The sequence below is a fragment of the Salmo trutta genome, chromosome 4, assembly GCF_901001165.1.
Source record: "Salmo trutta chromosome 4, fSalTru1.1, whole genome shotgun sequence".
Lineage (NCBI taxonomy): Eukaryota > Metazoa > Chordata > Actinopteri > Salmoniformes > Salmonidae > Salmo > Salmo trutta.
The window spans coordinates 12998949-13020788 of record NC_042960.1 but is presented as its reverse complement, the minus strand read 5'-3'; the positions used below and the strand labels follow the sequence as shown (position 1 = coordinate 13020788).

Here is a 21840-nt window from a genome sequence, read left to right as displayed (position 1 = left end):
ACATGCTGTCTGAAATCTGCTTGGTACAGTTGAAACCGGGATTAATCCGTGAAGAGCACACTTCTCCAGCATGCCAGTGGCCATCGAAGGTGAGCAATTGCCCACTGAAGTCGGCCAAACTGCAGTCAGGTCAAGACCCTGGTGAGGACGATGAGCACGCAGATGAGCTTCCCTGAGACGGTTTCTGACAGTTTATGCAGAAATTCTTCGGTTGTGTAAACCCACGGTTTCAGATAATCCCGCAGGTGAAGAAGTCAGATGGGGAGGTGCTGGGCTGGCATGGCTACACGTGGTCTGCGTTTGTTTGACATACTGCCACATTTTCAAAAATTACATTGGAGGTGTCTTATGGTTGAGAAATTAACATTCAGTTCTCTGGCAACAGCTCTGGTGGACATACCTGCAGTCAGCCAGCCAATTGCACGCTCCTTCAAAATTTGAGACATCTGTGGCATTGTGTTCTGTGACAAAACTGCACATTGACAAGTGTGGCTGTTTAATCAGCTTCTTGATAATCCGCACTTGTCAGGTGGGTGGATTATCTTGGCAACGGAGAAATGCTCACTGACAGGGATGTAAAAAAAGTTTGGCACAACATTTGAGAGAAATAAGCTTTTTGTGCGTTTGAAACATTTCTGGAATCTTTTATTTCAGCTCATGAAACATGGGGCGAACACTTTATATTCTGTGTTTATATTTTTGTTTAGTATATATGACTTTGCTCAACTGAAACTGGATACTTACATTCTGTTTTGGATTGGAATGTGTTTATTTTTTTAAACATAATTGAATAAAATAATACAAGTATGTTTAAAAAATACACTTGTTTAATTCCATTTATTTTTTGGTTGTTTGCATGAATATTCCCCCCAACATCGGTTCTGTTTTTTTGGAATTCTGTTTCTATCCAACACAGTAGGTGGCTCACTAAATTAAGCGCTGGTAGATTTTTAGCACCTGAAACATGCGCACAAGATGAAAATACATGCATGAGATCGTGCGCGTATTTACATGGTTCTACGCATACTTCAGGTGCTAGAAATCTGAATGCACTACCAGCGCTTTGAAAAGTTTATGTAATTATACTTTTTTTGTGGATATATTGTCTCCAGTGGAGATTTTAGCATGTAAATCTTGGTGGGGCAAACAAACAAAAAATCTGTTTTTAGATGCATGCCAGCAAAGCCACAACACTAAACAATACATTAAATGCACTATAACGGTGACAAACGGTGCCCACAAACTGTTATGGCCTACACAAAGCTGTCCCAACAGCAGAGTCCCAACAGCAGTCCTAACACCTTCTCACTGCTACACCTGGCTATCAGCGGAGCCTTGTCTGGCAGCGAAACAGTTCATTCAGCCTCATGTCCTGCCTTTAAAAAAAACATAGCTGATATAGCTGACTTGCTTAAACAAATGTGGTTTCTACAGAGAATTGAGATGTACAAACTATGGCATAAGGAGACGACGAGCGGATTAGAGGCAATCTAATTTTGATTAAAGATATTAATAAGCGAGCTAGGACGGACATAGTCAATTTAACTATTTGTTCAGCACTTTTGAAATGTACAGTGACAGAATTCAGAACATGGGCCGTTCTTACAGTATTCTCCCTGTACACCAAGTCAGAACTGTAGGATAAATAAATGGGGCATATAAGCAGGCAATGAAAGCTCTTACAATATTTGATGATTACATTTCTCTAAAACAGACTATAGGCTACATGTGCACCACCAAGTCAGAAACAGTTGGCTAAATTATGATGGGGAAATGGGACCAAATTATTATGGTGAGGCACATAGGCTACTAACAGCTTACTACACAACATACACTTAGTATTACTTTCTTAGCTACAGTATCCATATCTCCCTGGCATATTTCATAATTTATGCAGCAGCATACAATACATTTTTGGACTCACCTTGCTGTGCTCACAGAAAGGTGGCGCAGCGGTCTTTCGTTGGAAAATGTCATCAAACTTTGTCGTCATTCTCTGGATTTATGGTGCTTTCAAGAAAACTGGGAACTCAGAAAAAAAACTAAGTCGAATCATGAGGACATCAGTGATCTTCAGTTTGGAGCTCTAGAAAGATGCCAAAGTTCCCGACTTGCAATTCCGAGTTGGATGACCATTCAAAATGTATTTTCCCCAGTCAGAGCTCATTTTTTCCCAGAGTTTCCCAGTTATCGTCCCAGTTCTGAGTTTCCAGTGCGGCAGAAGTCATGCTGGATTGACAGAATGGCCAATGTATAATGTTTATCATTTTAAGCTTGGTAAAGAGACCCTTAAACCCAGACTTGGATCACACACCCACTCCACTGAATAGCAGGCTAGTGATTGCTTTGCAATGCTTGCAGTTAGCCACTGATTCCTTCCAACCATTTCTCTTCATTATTTCTCTTCATATGAGCCTTCTTGGGTGGGCACATCTAATGTAACTCTATGGCAGCACCCATGGGGCTTGCATTTTCAAGCTCTACCCTTAGGTTTTGCGGTGATGTAGTGTCCCCATGAGTGACAGAACACTGAGCCAATCACGGTGCAACTAGAGAACATTACCAACCCCTAGGTGTTTCAGCCTAGCTCAGTGCTTTCTGTGATGGTGGGTCAGCCAGCGGAAACCACCATCACAGAAAGCACTGAGCTAGGCTGAAACACCTGCATTTTGGAGCTGCCTTACTCAAGAAAGCAAAAAAGAGATCATGTTTGTATGCGGCTTTATTAACTCAATTATTTATTTATTTTATATTGTTTGCAAACTGATATGTGACATGTATTAGTGCCAAAATAACATGCAAAACAGGCACAAAAAAGAGCCCAACTGTTTTTGCTAAACAGGTGGGACTCAAAACAGGTGGGGCTCTGCCCTGTTTTCTTTCCAGCTTTGAGAAATTTCCAAACGAAACACTGGAGGCTATTTTAGTGAAAAATCATACAGTTAGCCATTGTTAGCTAACGTTAGCAGACCTCTGAGAAGCCAGCAAGAATAAGCAAGACCTAGCAAGAATAATGCAGCGTTCAAGTGCTAGTCGGCACTAGCAAACTCTGACATTTCCGACTTGCTAACTCATTGTAGAAAGATTATCCACACTTAACTATCTTATCCCTTGCAGGTATCTAACAGCATGTTACAATACAATGCAAAACGGCAACAAATGATATATTCAGATAGTTGAATTTGCTAAATGTACTGCAATTCAGCTGCATTTCAGCAGAGCATGTGGTCATGAAAGATAGTTTAGTTCACATTCCTCTTTGTTGTAGAGAACAGATCCCACAGGATTTCCCCCAATTAGAAAAAGGAGATAAATAGACAGTCAATGGACTGAACTGGGCTGTAAGTGTGTGTGTGAAGGGTGAACTGATGGGGCTGGAACTACATGGTATACCAACGATAGCCTACGCTGCTATTATGACAAACAAAGAAGAGGACAGCATCACGCTTATGCAGGTGAAGGATTTTTTAAACCAACAAAAATAATTCTACAAGGAGCTGTTACAACTGCAGGAAAATAGCTTTGTCCGAATAATGGTAGATTCAAGATTGGACAATCTGACCAGAGGTCCACAGCCTGAAAAACAGTCTGCATTTCTCCTAGGGAGAACTTGATGAGTTGAAAAAAAAGACGGCAGCAACATAACTAACTCTGATTCCAAGAGAAAAGACAACAACACTGTCTGTGAATTGATGTTGATAATGACAGGGAAATGGGAGTACCTAGAAGGACAATCAAGGCAAAATGACATCGTTGTGGATGGAATCCCATAGTCTCCACATGAGACCTGGACAGAGTCTGAGGAGAAAGTGAGGAAAATGATTGATGAAAAGTTGCACTTGGATCAAGAAAGATTGAGGTCAAGCACACCCACAGGACTGGAAAATATATCACCAGTAGTGATAAAGTTCCTGAGGAACAAGGACAAGGTGGCTGTTCTGGAGAGAGCCAAGAACTTGAGAGGAACCAATATCTTCCTAAATGAGGACTACTCTGAAGCTGTGCGCCAGAGGAGAAAATAACTGATCCCAGAAATGAAGGCTGCCAGGGAGCATGGGGACATTGTTTACATCCGATAAAAAAGGTAAAATAGGGAGTGTTATATTTGTCCTGTTTCACTGCATGTACAAGTGGGTAACCTGTACGAGTGTGAGGTGTGAATTGGAATTTGCATATCCCAACTCCCCTGAGACCAGCAGCATACCACCTTGCATCCCACTGCTGGTTTGCCTCTGAAGCTAAGCAGGGTTGGTTCAGGATGGGAGACCAGATGCTGCTGGAAGTGGTGATGAAGGGCCAATAGGAGGCACTTCCTCTGGTCAATTTCTTTGTTTATCCCAAGGGACATTGCCCTGTGTAGGATGCTGTCTTTCGGATGAGACGTTAAACGCTGTGTCCTGACTCTCTGTTGTCACAAAAGATCCCAAGGCACTTATCGTAAGAGTAGGGGGTGTTAACCCCGGTGTCCTGGCTAAATTCCCAATCTGGCCCTCATACCATCATGGCCACCTAATCGTCCCCAGCTTCCAATTGGCTCATTCATCCCCACTCCTCTCCCCTGTAATTATTCCCCAGGTCGTTGCTGTAAATGAGAATGTGTTCTCAGTCAACCTGGTAAAATAAGGGATAAATAAACATCCAATCGGAGAGTGGAGTCACAGCCAGGGGTTCAGACATTATTGACGGCGATCCTGCAGCAATTAGGGTGAAGCGCCTTGCTCAAGGGCAGATCAAATTTATTTTTGCCTTACAGGCTCGGGGATTTGAACTTGCAACCTTTCGGCTATTGGCCCAACCTACTAGGCTACCTGCCGCCCAGATGCATTCACTCTCCCAACCAAATAGCCGATATTAATATATAACCTCAGAAATAAGGTTAATGAAATCAATATATTGCTAACTTTATATTGGCCATCACTGAGGCTTACTTAGATAATTGCTTTGACAGTACAGTACTGGCAATACAGAAATACTTACACTGACTATACCAAACATTAGGAACACCCCCTACTTTGAAAAATCTCAAAAATAAAATATATTTTGATTTGTTTAACACTTTTTTGGTTACTACATAATTCCATGTGTTATTTCATAGTTTTGATGTCTTCACTATTATTCTACAATGTAGAAAATAGTAAATATAAAGAAAAGCCTGGAATGAGTAGGTGTGTCCAAATTTTTGACTGGTGCTGTATATCTCATAGTGTACAAGACACCTGATTGATCCATTGTGGAGGCCGTGGTGATGGCACAGTCCATCAGTCAAAGATATGTGTTTTCTGAAATTGTATGTGGTTATGTAACAAACAATGGTGCAACGCTAACAAAAATAAGAACAAATGTGCTTTCTCCCTTGTTTGGTCCATGGTTTTGAAACATGAATTGGATTGAATTGGCACCTTTTCCTAGACCATGTTGCTATGTGCATAATAGCAAAGTTAACCAGCATATTGGTGTTGAGAACAATGCCGGAGGCAGCAGCAGAACGAGGAGATGAAAAAACAGCCCTTCCCGTATTTTTTTGTTAGAACAGCCTCTGGTATTATTTATCAGTTATTTAGTGTTGACACTGTACCAAATTGTCACATTTTTCTTGATCTCCTTGTTATTATTACTATTATAATAATAATAATTCATTTCATTAGTAGGCTTAGTATAGCAACATTGTATAACCACCATTGAGCTATAGACCTAAAAACACATCCTGTTTAGTCTTAATACCGTAACTTACTTAGGACTATATTTCAATACTTCTATAGGCCACTGTATGAATCATTCATGTCATCACACGAGTCATTCATGATTTGAAATCCAATCAAGCATTTTACATTTTAAAATAAGAGTCTTGAATAAGTAGCTTAAACAACAAATAAACCGTTCCATTTCAGAAATTGCATTCACAAATTAATTTGACTGTTTTTAGACTTTGCTGTAATTAAAGGCTTGAAAAAAAACATTAAGCGTACCAGAGAGTCTGTTGTATACTTTATTACACATAATACAGTGAGGGAAAAAAGTATTTGATCCCCTGCTGATTTTGTACGTTTGCCCACTGACAAAGAAATGATCAGTCTATAATTTTAATGGTAGGTTTATTTGAACAGTGACAGACAGAATAACAACAACAAAATCCAGAAAAAAGCATGTCAAAAATGTTATAAAATGATTTGCATTTTAATGAGAGAAATAAGTATTTGACCCCCTCTCAATCAGAAAGATTTCTGGCTCCCAGGTGTCTTTTATACAGGTAACGAGCTGAGATTAGGAGCACACTCTTAAAAGGGAGTGCTCCTAATCTCAGTTTGTTACCTGTATAAAAAAGACACCTGTCCACAGAAGCAATCTATCAGATTCCAAACTCTCCACCATGGCCAAGACCAAAGAGCTCTCCAAGGATGTCAGGGAGAAGATTGTAGACCTACACAAGGCTGGAATGGGCTACAAGACCATCGCCAAGCAGCTTGGTGAGAAAGTGACAACAGTTGGTGCGATTATTCGCAAATGGAAGAAACACAAAAGAACTGTCAATCTCCCTCGGCCTGGGGCTCCATGCAAGATCTCACCTCGTGGAGTTGCAATGATCATGAGAACGGTGAGGAATCAGCCCAGAACAACACGGGAGGATATTGTCAATGATCTTAAGGCAGCTGGGACCATAGTCACCAAGAAAACAATTGGTAACACACTACGCCGTGAAGGACTGAAATCCTGCAGCGCCCGCAAGGTCCCCCTGCTCAAGAAAGCCCATATACATGCCCGTCTGAAGTTTGCCAATGAACATCTGAATGATTCAGATGATAACTGGGTGAAAGTGTTGTGGTCAGATGAGACCAAAATGGAGCTCTTTGGCATCAACTCAACTCGCCGTGTTTGGAGGAGGAGGAATACTGCCTATGACCCCAAGAACACCATCCCCACCGTCAAACATGGAGGTGGAAACATTATGCTTTGCCTTCCCTGTGGCTCAGTTGGTAGAGCATGGTGTTTGCAACGCCAGCATGGTGTGTGCAACGCCAGGGTTGTGGGTTCGATTCCCACGGGGGGCCAGTACAACAACAAAAAATGCATGATATGAAATGAATGCACTCACTACTGTAAGTCGCTCTGGATAAGAGTGTCTGCTAAATTACTAAAATGTCTTTGGAGGTGTTTTTCTGCTAAGGGGACAGGACAACTTCCCCGCATCAAAGGGACGATGGACGGGACCATGTACCGTCAAATCTTGGGTGAGAACCTCCTTCCCTCAGCCAGGGCATTGGAAATGGGTCGTGGATGGGTATTCCAGCATGACAATGACCCAAAACACACGGCCAAGGCAACAAAGGAGTGGCTCAAGAAGAAGCACATTAAGGTCCTGGAGTGGCCTAGCCAGTCTCCAGACCTTAATCCCATAGAAAATCTGTGGAGGGAGCTGAAGGTTCGAGTTGCCAAACGTCAGCCTCGAAACCTTAATGACTTGGAGAAGATCTGCAAAGAGGAGTGGGACAAAATCCCTCCTGAGATGTGTGCAAACCTGGTGGCCAACTATAAGAAACATCTGACCTCTGTGATTGCCAACAAGGGTTTTGCCACCAAGTCATGTTTTGCAGAGGGGTGAAATACTTATTTCCCTCATTTTATAAAATTTTGGACATGCGTTTTTCTGGATTTTTTGTTGTTATTCTGTCTCTCACTGTTCAAATAAACCTACCATTAAAATTATAGACTGATCATTTCTTTGTCAGTGGGCAAAAGTACAAAATCAGCAGGGGATCAAATACTTTTTTCCCCTCACTGTATACACGCAGTGCTGGCTCCTTACCTCCTTTTTGATCTCCAGTATTTTCCATAACTAGTCACATTTATTCCACTTTCCCTTTACCTCCTGAGCAACCTGTAAATATTCCCCCCCCCCCCCCCCCCCTTTGAGTTTATTTGTCATGTCCTCTGCATCCATTTTGGTGTTACGGTGTTCAGAGTTTGTTATAACCATTGATATATAATTCATTGATGCAATTATGATATGTATAGGCATGGCCTGCCCACTCATTAGGCAGGATTAGGGGGCCGCCCATGGTGGCAGATTGACAAGGGCGGCATTTTCTGAGCTAAACTGACCAAGACGCACCTCCAACACCAACACATAAAACTTCACATAATTCTGCCCCAAAACAATGACAATCTCTCTCAACCAGTGGTATATGGGTTTTTAGGTGAGCGGTGATGCAACCCTTTGATAAGCAGTGCCCACTTTGTCAAAGGCAGGGGCGCAAAATATGTTGCTTGTTCATTCCCAGCGTGCCTCTCCAGGGTGATGTTGGAAAGACGCATCTCTGCAGCGCTCAACCAACGTTCAGTCCAAAAAATGATCTAACAAATCATGTAGCAGATATAGCATATTGTAGAAAGAGTACGTTGCATTTCCTGTATACAGGCTGGAGATAAAATGTATGACAATGTAATGAGACGGACACTTTTTACATCATGCAGGTTTCTCCAATCAAATAGCCTAACCTAAATGGCGCTCAATTAAAATAAAAAAAATGAGCTGTCATGTTAACAAAGATACATATCCTAAAAACAGGACAGGTCAAAGTAAAATGGACATTATGGAATGGACTATCACAACTGCTGTCCAGGAGTTTCACCCCATTGTCATGATCAGTATAAGTAAACATGAATTAAGGCATTATAATTTCCTCATTATAAAACACCAGCATCAAAACAACCGGACAAGGTTTTTCCATTCATCAGTGAGGCATTTTAGCAGACACCAACCATCACCATATCATCTATCCTGTTGATAACCCCTGATCTTCTCTGTCTCATCATACTCATTCTTTCCTCAGTTCACCTCATCCAGTTCCCTACTACATCCAAAACCAACGGAATTAACTACAAACTAACTAGTACTACATTACATATCACTACACTCTATACATGGGCCGTGTGCATTTTCTGCTGGTGTATCCTGAGATAGCTCCTCTCTGAGAACCTCTTCCCACAGTGTGTACAGGCGAATGGTCTCTCTCCCGTGTGGACTTTCAAGTGCATCTTCATATGGTGCTGGCGGGAGAACCTCTTCTCACACTGGGGGCAGCTGTAGGGTTTCTCCCCTGTGTGGACCCTCTGGTGTCTCTTCAAGTTAGACGAGTCTGAAAAACTGGCCCGGCACAGGTGGCAGCCGAACGGTTTCTCCCCTGTGTGCATCCTCTGATGGATCTCCACCTGTTTGGGCAAACGGAAGGCTTTCCCACAGAACAAACACGGGAAGCGCTTCTCTTTGGCGCTGCCACCTTTACTGATTCCATCTCTACTAGTGTCATTTGTCAATGGGCTTGTGTAGCCATTTAGTGTTGAGGCACTGGCATTGTCTGAGGTCTGGTTTAACATTAGGAGAGTGTGAGGAGGATGAAGGCCAGGGAGTGTCTGTGTTGTCGCAGGGTCCATGTTCCAGTTGATAGATCCTATAGAAGGCAGGCTGAAGGCAGCACCTGTTAGGGGGTTAACCTGAGGCGCTATCAGTCTCTCTGAATCACAACTATAGGAGCAGGACGGAGCATTGCTAGCCGAGTCAGTCTCTTCTCTCTCCAGCCGCATACCGAAACCTCCCCGTCCCCGCAGACAAAATCTACGCCTCGTCCTGGTCTCAGCCAGTCTGTTGTCATGGAGACTAAGTTCAGTTTTTGTTTTGTGTTCGACAGTCTGTTTCTGGTTAACAGTGTTGTTCCCCAGCCCAGAGTTGAAGACGCTGTCCCATCCACTGACCTCCACTATGTCACCTCTGGTCCTGGCCTGCTCAGTGATGTCGTCCCCCGGGCTATTGACTGCACCCGTCTGGGTCTGGGAATCCAAGATGGCCACCCAGTCACCTCTGTTAGCCTCCAGCCAACCACCTGCAGGAAGAGGTTAGAAAATAGATCTTAAAAACATGGCAGAGAAAACTACATAGGGAGTTTGACTCAATTACTTGGTCAAGTTCATACATTGTGTGTGTTTTGTATGTAAACATAGGGTTGTATTGATTTAATTTTATAAATGAAGAAAATAAATTAATAATAATAGCCAGGCTTATCACTATTTCCATTGAAGATCTATTACTGTATGAAGGCTATATGTATTTATCTCTTACCTTGCTCCCCCATCTTTAGTCCACTCAGCAGATCAATGCTCTCTGGTCCATCTTCTATTGTCTCCTCTTTGACAAGCAGCAGATCAGGTTTCCCATCCTCCATGTCTACTGACTGTAAGAGATACAGAGTGAGAGGATGTTGGATCAGGAAATCTGATATGAGCACCCTGCTATGGAGCATCTTCTGATTAGACAATGAGTGATTGCCATGAATACTATGCAAACGTAGTAGTTGATTTGATCACTTGACACTCTTAAATTTGTTTGCTAATTCAAAGGCATGGTCCCACACTTAAGACAAAATTAATCAAGATCAGGGCTTGTATCCACAAAGCGTCTTAGACTAGAAAATTGGTCATATGTGCTTAGAATAGAGACATTTTACTCCTACTCTTATGGGTAAAAATAAAAGCTATGCGTGAAGCCTCTTCTAGTCGACAGATATTTAGGACCCCTCATGAGTTGTCCTAACCGATTAAGAGTTACCAGCAAGTGTCTTGATTATAAGAAAAGGCAGGGTCAGTGGCTCCTTTACCCCATGCAATTGTTTTGGAGTTTAAAGAATGTTTTGATATTTCTATATGATCAACCCATAAATAATCTACACTGAACAAAAACAAACGCAATATGCAACAATTTAAAATGTACACATCTCCTTCACAGAGTTGATCAGGCTGTTGAGTGTAGCCTATGGAATGTTGTCCCACTCTTCAATGGCTCTGTGAAGTTGCTGGATATTGGCGGGAACTGAAACACCCTGTTGTATACGTCAAACCAGAGCATCCCAAACATGCTCAATGGGTGACATGTCTGGTGAGTATGCAAGCCATTGAAAAACATGGACATTTTCAGCTTCCAGGAATTGTGTACAGATACTTGCGACATGGGGCTGTGCATTATCATGCTGAAACATGAGGTGGAGGATAAGTGGCACGACAATAAGCCTCAGGATCTCATCATGGTATCTCTGTGCATTCAAAATTGCCATCGACAAAATGCTATTGTGTTAATTGTCCGTAGCTTATGCCTGCCCATACCATAAACCCACCATTTGGCACTCTGTTCACAACATTGACATCAACTAACAGCTCACCCACATAACACCATAAACATCGTCTGTGGTTGTGACGCCGGTTGGACGTACTGCCAAATTCTCTAAAAAGATGTTTTAGGCGAGTTATGGTAGAGAAATTCACATTCAGTTCTCTAGCAACAGCTCTGGTGGACATTCCTGCAGTCAGCATGCCAATTGCACACTCTCTCAAAACTTTAGACATCTGTTGCATTGTGTTGTTTGACAATGCTGCACATTTTAGAGATAGGGCCTTTTAATTGTCCCCAGCACAAGGTGCACCTGTGTAATGAACATGCTGTTTAATAAGCTTCTTGATATGCCATACCTGTCAGGTGGATGGATTATCTTGGCAACGGAGAAATGCTCACTAACAGGGATGTAAACTAATTTGTGCACAACATTTGAGATACATTTTTTTTTGTGCATATGGAACATTTCTGGGATCTTTAATTTTAGCTCATGAAACATGGGACAAACAATTTACATGCTGTGTTTATATTTTTGTTCAGTATAGATCTACATGCAACAGTAGGCTCTTTTGCGCTTTTGACAATGACTTTACATGAGGCCTAAGTCACATGATATGCCTAAATACTTATAACCACTAGGCTAATAAATAATAACATTTTTCTTTCGATTATTCAATTAACATACATCATGTTATTTCAAGTTATGAGTTGGGCAATTGATTTATAAGCAATTGACAGCATCTAGGGTCAACGCATTTGGTGATTAATGATAGACCTTTGAAACGTTTTATGTAACGTTTTATGTAACATTATCGGCAAGTGAGTTAATGCCTAGCCTACCGTGCCAAAAGTCATTTAGAGAGTTGTTGAACGGGAGTAGGCGTGTGTTGATATAACAGCTATCCAAATTCTACTTTTAACAACCATACTGTACGATTCAGTGCAATATGCCTATCACATTATAAAAAATATCAGAATTTCTTAAAAGATTATGCATGCCAACATTCGGAAAAAATTAAGAGAAGGCAAAGTTATCATGTCAGGTGAAAGTTATATAAAACGTTTTACCATTGTAATTTTTGACGTACAGTTACATTCACCGTTGTAGTCTGAAGCGTGCTATAGCGTTCAAAGCTGGCGATGCCTCATTGCAATAGTTTATACCCCATTATTTGCAACAATGTTAATGAGCTTCATCACCTTTCCTTTGCAGTAACTCAAACTGTCGTGATAACTAGCTGAGAAACTTTTGAGTTTATTTTACTCATGTTGCAATGGTAAAACGTTTGATATAATTTATCTGACACAATCAATTTGCCTACTCTTAATTCTTGGCAAACATGTTAGCTTGCATAACCTGATGGTTGAAGCAAAAATTGTATAATTATACCGTTATATCAACACACTCCAGTTTAACAACTCGCATTGGCTCAGTTGGCATCAAATCACTTGCCGATAGTGTTGCATAAAACGTTTGAAAGATCTATAATTTTCATTTAACACAAAGTTAACATAGGCCCTAGATGCCTTCAATTGCACAAGTTAAAAAAGGCATTCCCATTTAGGTATATTTTTTAACAACGTGATATTGCGCTCCAAAGGGATATCTTGAAATAACATGATGTAGGTTACTTAAATAATCATTTTAAAAAAATAGGCTAATAAAGAATAACATATGTGGTTATAAGAATTTTGGCATATGTAAAATAGGGCTCATGTGAAATCATTTTTAAAAAACAACAGATATTGTTGCGTGTTATGTCTAGATTATTTATGGATGTATCAATAAACATTTTTTCAACAACTCCAAAGCAATTGCATGTGGCGCAGGAACCACTGACTCTGCATTTTTCTAGTATCAAGGCACCTGCTGGTACATCTTAACTGGTTAGAACAGCTCAAGAGGTGTCTTTAATACACTACAGTGCCTTCGGAAAATATTCAGACCCCCTGACTTTTTCCACATTTTGTTACAGCCTTATTTTAAAATGGAAAAAGTGAACAGGTTTCTAGAAAATGTTGCAAATGTTTTAAAAATAAAAAACAGAAATACCTTATTTACATAAGTATTCAGACCCTTTGCTATGAGACTTGAAATTGAGCTCAGCTGCATCCTGTTTCCATTGATCATCCTTGAGATGTTTCTACAACTGTATTCACATCCTACCATACCTTTGTCTGTACATTATGCCTTGAATCTACTCTACCGTGCCCAGAAATCTGCTCCTTTTACTCTCTGTTCCGAACGTACTAGGTGACCAGTTCTTTTAGCCTTTAGCCGTACCCTTATCCTACTCTGTTCCTCTGGTGATGTGGAGGTTAATCCAGGCCCTGCAGTGCCTAGCTCCACTCCCCAGGCGCTATCATTTGCTGACTTCTGTAACCGTAAAAGCCTTGGTTTCACGAATGTTAACATTAGAAGCCTCCTCCCTAAGTTTGTTTTATTCACTGCCCTAGCACCCTCTGCCAACCCGGATGTCCTAGCCGTGTCTGAATCCTGGCTCAGGAAGACAACGAAAATCCCAGAAATTTCCATCCCTAACTATAACATTATCCGACAAGATAGAAATCCCAAAGGGGGCGGTGTTGCAATCTACTGCAGAGATAGCCTGCAGAGTTCTGTCTTACTATCCAGGTCTGTACCCAAACAATTCGAGCTTCTACTTTTAAAAATCCAAAGTCTCTCACCGTTGCCGCTTGCTATAGGACCACCCTCTGCCCCCAGCTGTGCCCTGGACACCATATGTGAACTGATTGCCCCCCATCTATCTTCAGAGCTCGTGCTGCTAGGTGACCTAAACTGGGACATGCTTAACACCCCGGCCATCCAACAATCTAAGCTTGATGCTCTCAATCTCACACAAATTATCAATGAACCCCACCAGGTACAACCCCAAATCCGTAAACACGGGCACCCTCATAGACATCATCCTAACCAACTTGCCCTCCAAATACACCTCTGCTGTTTACAACGAAGATCTCAGCAATCATTGTCTGCATTTGTAATGGGTCCACGGTCAAACCACCCCTCATCACTGTCAAACGCTCCCTAAAACACTTCAGCGAGCAGGCCTTCCTAATCGACCTGGCCCGGGTATCCTGGAAGGATATTGACCTAATCCCGTCAGTAGAGGATGCCTGGTCATTCTTTAAAAATGCCTTCCTCACCATCTTAAATAAGCATGCCCCTTTCAAAAAAGTTAGAACCAGGAACAGATAGAGCCCTTGGTTCTCTCCAGACCTGACTGCCCTTGACCAGCACAAAAACATCCTGTGGTGTTCTGCATTCACATCGAATAGCCCCCGTGATATGCAACTTTTCAGGGAAGTTAGGAACCTATATACACTGCGTGCACAATTATTAGGCAAATTGTATTCCTCGGGATTAATTTTATTGTTGAACAAACACAATGCTCTCAGTCAATCCAAAATGTTATTGAACCTCAAACCTGAATGTTTAACAAAGGAAAAGTGAGTTTTGTCTTTCTCAGGGAAATATATAAGTGTGCACAGTTATTAGACAACTATTAGTGTGCACAATTATTAGGCAACTAAATTACAAAAATAATTTCTCTCAACTCACTTGTTTATTCTAAATTTTTAGAGTAAGTGTAATAGATAAGTAACACAAAATGACAATTATATAACATTTTTGGCCTTTCAAAAATATTCAGTGACCAATATAGCCACCCTTATTTTCAATAACTGCCATGAGCCTTCCACCCATGAAGTCTGTCAGTTTCTTGATCTGTTCACGATCCATTTTTGCTGAAGCAGCAACCACAGCCTCCCAAATGCTGTTCAAAAAGGTGTATTGTCTTCCATCACTGTAAATCTCACGTTTGAGAAGGGCCCACAAGTTCTCAATAGGATTTAAGTCAGGTGAGGAAGGGGGGCAGGTCATTATTCAGGCATCTTTGAGGCCCTTGCTGGCTAGCCAAGCAGTGGAGTACTTGGATGCATGTGATGGAGCATTGTCCTGCATAAAGATCATGGCCTTCTAGAATGCTGAGGACTTCTTCCTGTACCACTGTTTGATGAAAGAATCTTCCAGAAATTGGCAGTAGGTTTAGGAGTTGAGTTTCAGTCCATCTTCAACCCGAAAAGGTCCAACTACCTCATCCTCAATGATAGCAGCCCATACCAGTACCCCTCCTTCATCTTGCTGGCACCTGACTCAAAGTGGTGCCCTGTGTCCATTACTGATCCAGCCATGGGCCCATCCATTTGGTCCATCAAGAGTCACTTTCATTTCATCTGTCCATAAAACCTTTGAAAAAACTGTCTTCAGGTATTTCTTTGCCCAATCTTGACGCTTCAGCTTGTGAATCTTATTCAGTGGTGGTCTTGTTTCAGTCTTCTTGACCTTGGCCATGTCTCTGAGCACTTGACACCTTGTACTTCTGAACACTCCAGGTAGGTTGCAGTTGTGGAATATGGTGGCACTGGAGGATAATGGGTTCCTGGTAGTTTGACGTTTAATTCTTCACAAGTCTTTGCAGTTAAATTGCGCCTTTTCTTCCCCATGCGTTTTTTGCACCCCAGTTGACTATTCGCAACAAAACGTTTGAATGTCCGGTGGTCACACCTCAATAGTTTAGCTATTTAAAGAGTGTCGCATCCGTCTGAAAGGCATTTTAGATTTTTGGCTTTTCAGTGTCAGTTAAATTTCTTTTTTGGCCCATTTTACCTGAGGTAATGAGGCTGCCTAATAATTATGCACACCTTGATATAAGGTGTTATTCACTTTCGCCACACCCTCCCTCATTATACAAATACATATCACCTGAAAATGATTAAATCCAATAAGCATTCAAGTTTATATGGTTTGGAGTTCGAAAAGGTGAATAGAAAGAATGATAAGATCAGAATACTCACTTGCCTAATAATTGTGCACGCAGTGTACACAGGCAGTTAGGAAAGCTAAGGCTAGCTTTTTCAAGCAGAAATTTGCATCCTGTAGCACAAACTCAAAAGTTCTGGGACACTTTAAAGTCCATGGAGAATAAGAGCACCTCCTCCCAGCTGCTCACTGCACTGAGGCTAGGAAACACGGTCACCACCAATAAATCCACTATAATTGAGAATTTCAATAAGCATTTTTCTACGGCTGGCCATGCTTTCCACCTGGCTACTCCTACCCCGGTCAACAGCCCTGCACCCCCCACAGCAACTCGCCTAAGCCTCCCCCATTTCTCCTTCACCCAAATCCAGATAGCTGATGTTCTGAAAGAGCTGCAAAATCTGGACCACTGCAAATCAGCCGGGCTAGACAATCTGGAACCTCTCTAAAATTATCTGCCGAAATTGTTGCAACCCCTATCACTAGCCTGTTCAACCTCTCTTTCATATCATCTGAGATTCCCAAAGATTGGAAAGCTGCCACGGTCATCCCCCTCTTCAAAGGGGGAGACACTCTAGACCCAAACTGCTACAAACCTATATCTATCCTACTCTGTCTTTCTAAGGTCTTCGAAAGCCAAGTTAACAAACAGATTATCGACCATTTCGAATCCCACCGTACCTTCTCCGCTATGCAATCTGGTTTCAGAGCTGGTCATGGGTGCACCTCAGCCACGCTCAAGGTCCTAAATTATATCATAACCGTCATCGATAAGAGACACTACTGTGCAGCCGTATTCATCGACCTGGCCAAGGCTTTCGACTCTGTCAATCACCACATTCTTATTGGCAGACTCAACAGCCTTGGTTTCTCAAATGATTGCCTCGCCTGGTTCACCAACTTTATTTATTTATTTTTATTTCACCTTTATTTAACCAGGTAGGCAAGTTGAGAACAAGTTCTCATTTACAATTGCGACCTGGCCAAGATAAAGCAAAGCAGTTCGACAACATACAAAAACACAGAGTTACACATGGAGTAAAACAACATACAATCAATGATGCAGTAGAAAAAAATAAGACTATATACAATGTGAGCAAATGATGTGAGATAATGGAGGTAAAAGCAAAAAAATGCCATGGTGGCAAAGTAAATAAAGTATGGCAAGAAAAAAAACACTGGAATGGTAGATTTGTAGTTTGAAGAAAGTTAAAGTTAAAATATAAATATAAATAATATGGTGCAAAGGAGCAAAATAAATAAAATAAATAAATACAGTAGGGGAAAAGGTAGTAGTTTGGGCTCAATTAAAGATGGGCTATGTACAGGTGCAGAGATCTGTGAGCTGCTCTGACAGCTGGTGCTTAAAGCTAGTGAGGGAGATAAGTGTTTCCAGTTTTAGAGATTTTTGTAGTTCGTTCCAATCATTGGCAGCTGAGAACTGGAAGGAGAGACGACCAAAGGAGGAGTTGGCTTTAGGGGTGACCAGAGAGATATACCTGCTGGAGCGCGTGCTACAGGTGGGTGCTGCTATGGTGACCAGTGAGCGGAGATAAGGGGGGACTTTACCTAGCAGGGTCTTGTAGATGACCTGGAGCCAATGTGTTTGGCGACGATGATGAAGTGAAGGCCAGCCAACGAGAGCATACAGGTCGCAGTGGTGGGTTGTATATGGGGCTTTGGTGACAAAACGGATGGCACTGTGATAGACTGCATCCAGCTTGTTGAGTAGGGTATTGGAGGCTATTTTGTAAATGACATCGCCGAAGTCGAGGATTGGTAGGATGGTCAGTTTTACGAGGGTATGTTTGGCAGCATGAGTGAAGGATGCTTTGTTGCGAAATAGGAAGCCAATTCTAGATTTCACTTTGGATTGGAGATGATTGATGTGAGTCTGGAAGGAGAGTTTACAGTCTAACCAGACACCTAGGTATTTGTAGTTGTCCACAAATTCTAAGTTAGAACCGTCCAGAGAAGTGATGCTGGATGGGCGGGCAGGTGCAGGCAGCGATCGGTTGAAGAGCATACATTTAGTTTTACTTGTGTTTAGGAGCAGTTGGAGACCACGGAAGGAGAGTTGAATGGCATTGAAGCTCGTCTGGAGGGTTGTTAACACAGTGTCCAAAGAAGGGCCAGAAGTATACAGAATGGTGTCGTCTGCGTAGAGGTGGATCAGAGATTCACCAGCAGCAAGAGCGACATCATTTATGTATACAGAGAAAAGAGTTGGCCCAAGAATTGAACCCTGTGGTACCCCCATAGAGACTGCCAGAGGTCCAGACAGTAGGCCCTCCGATTTGACACACTGAACTCTGTCAGAGAAGTAGTTGGTGAACCAGGCGACGCAATCGTTTGAGAAACCAAGGCTACTAAGTCTGCCGATGAGGATGTGGTGATTAACAGAGTCAAAAGCTTTGGCCAGGTCAATGAATACGGCAGCACAGTAATGTTTCTTATCGATGGCGGTTACGATGTCGTTTAGGACCTTGAGCGTGGCTGAGGTGCACCCATGACCAGCTCTGAAACCAGATTGCATAGCGGAGAGGGTGCGGTGGGATTCAAAATAGTCGGTAATCTGTTTGTTGACTTGGCTTTCGAAGACCTTAGAAAGGCAGGGTAGGATGGATATAGGTCTGTAGCAACTTGGGTCAAGAGTGTCACCTCCTTTGAAGAGGGGGATGACAGCAGCTGCTTTCCAATCTATGGGAATCTCAGACGACACGAAAGAGAGGTTGAACAGGCTAGTAATAGGGGTTGCAATAATTTCGGCAGATAATTTTAGAAAGAAAGGGTCCAGATTGTCAAGCCCAGCTGATTTGTAGGGGTCCAGATTTTGCAGCTCTTTCAGAACATCAGCTGAATGGATTTGGGAGAAGGAGAAATGGGGGAGGCTTGGGCGAGTAGCTGTGGGGGGTGCAGTGCTGTTGAATGCAGTAGGGGTAGTTAGGTGGAAAGCATGGCCAGCCGTAGAAAAATGCTTATTGAAATTCTCAATTATAGTGGGCTTATCGGTGGTGACAGAGTTTCCTATCCTCAGTGCAGTGGGCAGTTGGGAGGAGGTGTTCTTATTCTCCATGGACTTTACAATGTCCCAGAACTTTTTAGAGTTGGAGTTGCACGAAGCAAATTTCTGTTTGAAAAAGCTAGCCTTGGCGTTTCTAACTGCCTGTGTGTATTGGTTTCTAACTTCCCTAAAAAGTTGCATATCGCGGGGGCAGTTCGATGCTAATGCAGAACGCCACAGGATATTTTTGTGTTGGTTAAGGGCAGTCAGGTCTGGGGAGAACCAAGGGCTATATCTGTTCCTGGTTCTAAATTTCTTGAAAGGGGCATGCTTATTTAAGATGGAGAGGAAGGCATTTTTAAAAAATAACCAGGCATCCTCTACTGACGGGATGAGGTCAATATCCTTCCAGGATACCAGGGCCAGGTCGATTAGAAAGGCTTGCTCGTTGAAATGTTTCAGGGAGCGTTTGACAGTGATGAGTGGAGGTCGTTTGACCGCTGACCCATTACGGGTGCAGGCAATGAGGCAGTGATCGCTGAGATCTTGGTTGAAAACAGCAGAGGTGTAATTAGAGGGCACATTGGTTAGGATGATATCTATGAGGGTGCCAGTGTTTGCGGCTTTGGGGTTGTACCTGGTGGGTTCATTAATAATTTGTGTGAGATTGAGGGCATCAAGCTTGGATTGCAGAATGGCTGGGGTGTTAAGCATGTCCCAGTTTAGGTCGCCTAGTAGCACAAGCTCTGAAGATAGATGGGGGGCAATCAGTTCACATATGGTGTCCAGAGCACAGCTAGGGGCCGAGGGGGGTCTATAGCAGGCGGCAACGGTGAGAGACTTGTTTTTGGAGAGGTGGATTTTTAAAAGTAGAAGTTCAAATTGTTTGGGTACAGACCTGGATAGCAGGACAGAACTCTGCAAGCTATCTCTGCAGTAGATTGCAACACCGCCCCCTTTGGTCGTTCTATCTTGTCTGAAAACGTTGTAGTTAGGGATGAAGATTTCACAGTTTTTGGTGGACTTCCTAAGCCAAGATTCAGACACAGCCAGGACATCCGGGTTGGCAGAGTGTGCTAAAGCAGTGAATAAAACAAACTTAGGGAGGAGGCTTCTAATGTTAACATGCATGAAACCAAGGCTATTACGGTTACAGAAGTCATCAAAAGAGAGCGCCTGGGGAGTAGGTGTGGAGCCAGGCATTGAAGGGCCTGGATTCACCTCTACATCCCCAGCGGAGCAGAGAAGGATAAGTATGAGGGTACGGCTAAAAGCTATAAGAATTGGTCGTCTGTGACGTCCAGAATAGAGAGAAAAAGGAGCAGGTATCTGGGGGCGATAAAATAGCTTCAAGGTATAATGTACAGACAAAGGTATGGTGGGATGTGAGTACAGAGGAGGTAAACCTAGGCATTTAGTGATTATGAGAGAGATATTGTCTCTAGAAATATCATTGAAACCAGAAGATGTCATAGCATGTGTGGGTGGAGGAACTGAGAGGTTGGATAAGGTATAATGAGCAGGGCTAGAGGCTCTACAGTGAAATAAGCCAATAAACACTAACCAGAACAGCAATGGACAAGGCATATTGACATTAAGGAGAGGCATGCTTAGCCGAGTGATCAGAGGGTCCAGTGAGATTCAGACAGCTAGCTGGGCCATAGGTAGCAAGCTGGTGGAAGATGGGAGGGAGGTCTGTTTTTAGCCGCCTCGTGCGTTTCCGTCTGTGGGTTAGTGGGGTTCCGTGTGGAAGGGGGGACCTGTCCAAGTTGGCAAAATAGTTAGTTATAGTGGCCCAAGAAAAGTGTCCGACAGACCTATTCAGATCACAGCCGAAAAGACAGCTAACGATTAGCTGGCCGCAGATGGGCGATCAGGTTACGTCGCGACGGAGGGGCCAGTTGGAACAACTCCCTCGGGCAGATAACGTCGGTGATCCAGTCGTGAAGACCCAATGGGGCTCCGCATCGGCAGTAAAACGGGTCAGGATAGGTGAGTTGTAGCCCAGGAGACACTTCAGCTGGCTAGCTCAGGAGTAGCCCACGAGTGGCTGACGGAATTCTTCAGCTGGCTAGCTAGCTAGCTCCGTAATTGTGTGTGTTAATTCCGAGACCGACGTTGCCAATAGTCACTCAGGTAGCAGCTAGTTAGCTGCAAGATCCAGGTGTAAATGTCCAGAGCCTGCGGTAGAAATCGAGGAAAGGAGAGAGAATAGGTCCGATATGCTCTGGTCTGAGTCGCGCTGTACAAAAACTGGCGATAGCTTTTCGAGCTAATAGATAGCTGAGGACAGCTAACCGTAGCTAGCTGAACTTCAACGTTAGCCAGTGAAAATAGCTAACCTCTGGCTAGCTTCTGTCGTGGAATTCAGATGAGGTAAATAATACTTTCTTTTTTTTTTTACTACTTCTCTGATAGAGTTCAGTGTGTCAAATCGGAGGGCCTGTTGTCCGGACCTCTGGCAGTCTCTATGGGAGTGCCACAGGGTTCAATTCTCGGGCCGACTCTCTTCTCTGTATACATCAATGATGTCGCTCTTGCTGCTGGTGATTCTCTGATCCACATCTACGCAGACGACACCATTCTGTATACTTCTGGCCCTTCTTCGGACACTGTGTTAACTAACCTCCAGACGAGCTTCAATGCCATACAACTCTCTTTCCGTGGCCTCAAACTGCTCTTAAATGCAAGTAAAACTAAATGCATGCTCTTCAACCGATCACTGCCCGCACCTGCCCGCCCGTCCAGCATCACTACTCTGGACGGCTCCGACTTAGAATATGTGGATAACTACAAATACCTAGGTGCCTGGTTAGACTGTAAACTCTCCTTCCAGAC

At 42.8% G+C, this 21840-nt stretch overlaps 1 protein-coding gene across 1 annotated transcript; it reads right to left on the bottom strand.

The window, feature by feature from the left end:
- Nucleotides 1–8171: 8171 nt before the first annotated feature.
- On the bottom strand, nucleotides 8172–10147 carry LOC115191353 (zinc finger protein 227-like). The gene is made up of 2 exons (XM_029749229.1): nucleotides 10112–10147; nucleotides 8172–9875 (listed from the first exon to the last, which is right to left on the bottom strand). The coding sequence occupies exons 1-2, from the start codon at nucleotides 10122–10124 to the stop codon at nucleotides 8914–8916; spliced, it is 975 nt and encodes a 324-aa protein (XP_029605089.1). The 5' UTR covers nucleotides 10125–10147; the 3' UTR covers nucleotides 8172–8913.
- Nucleotides 10148–21840: the final 11693 nt, after the last annotated feature.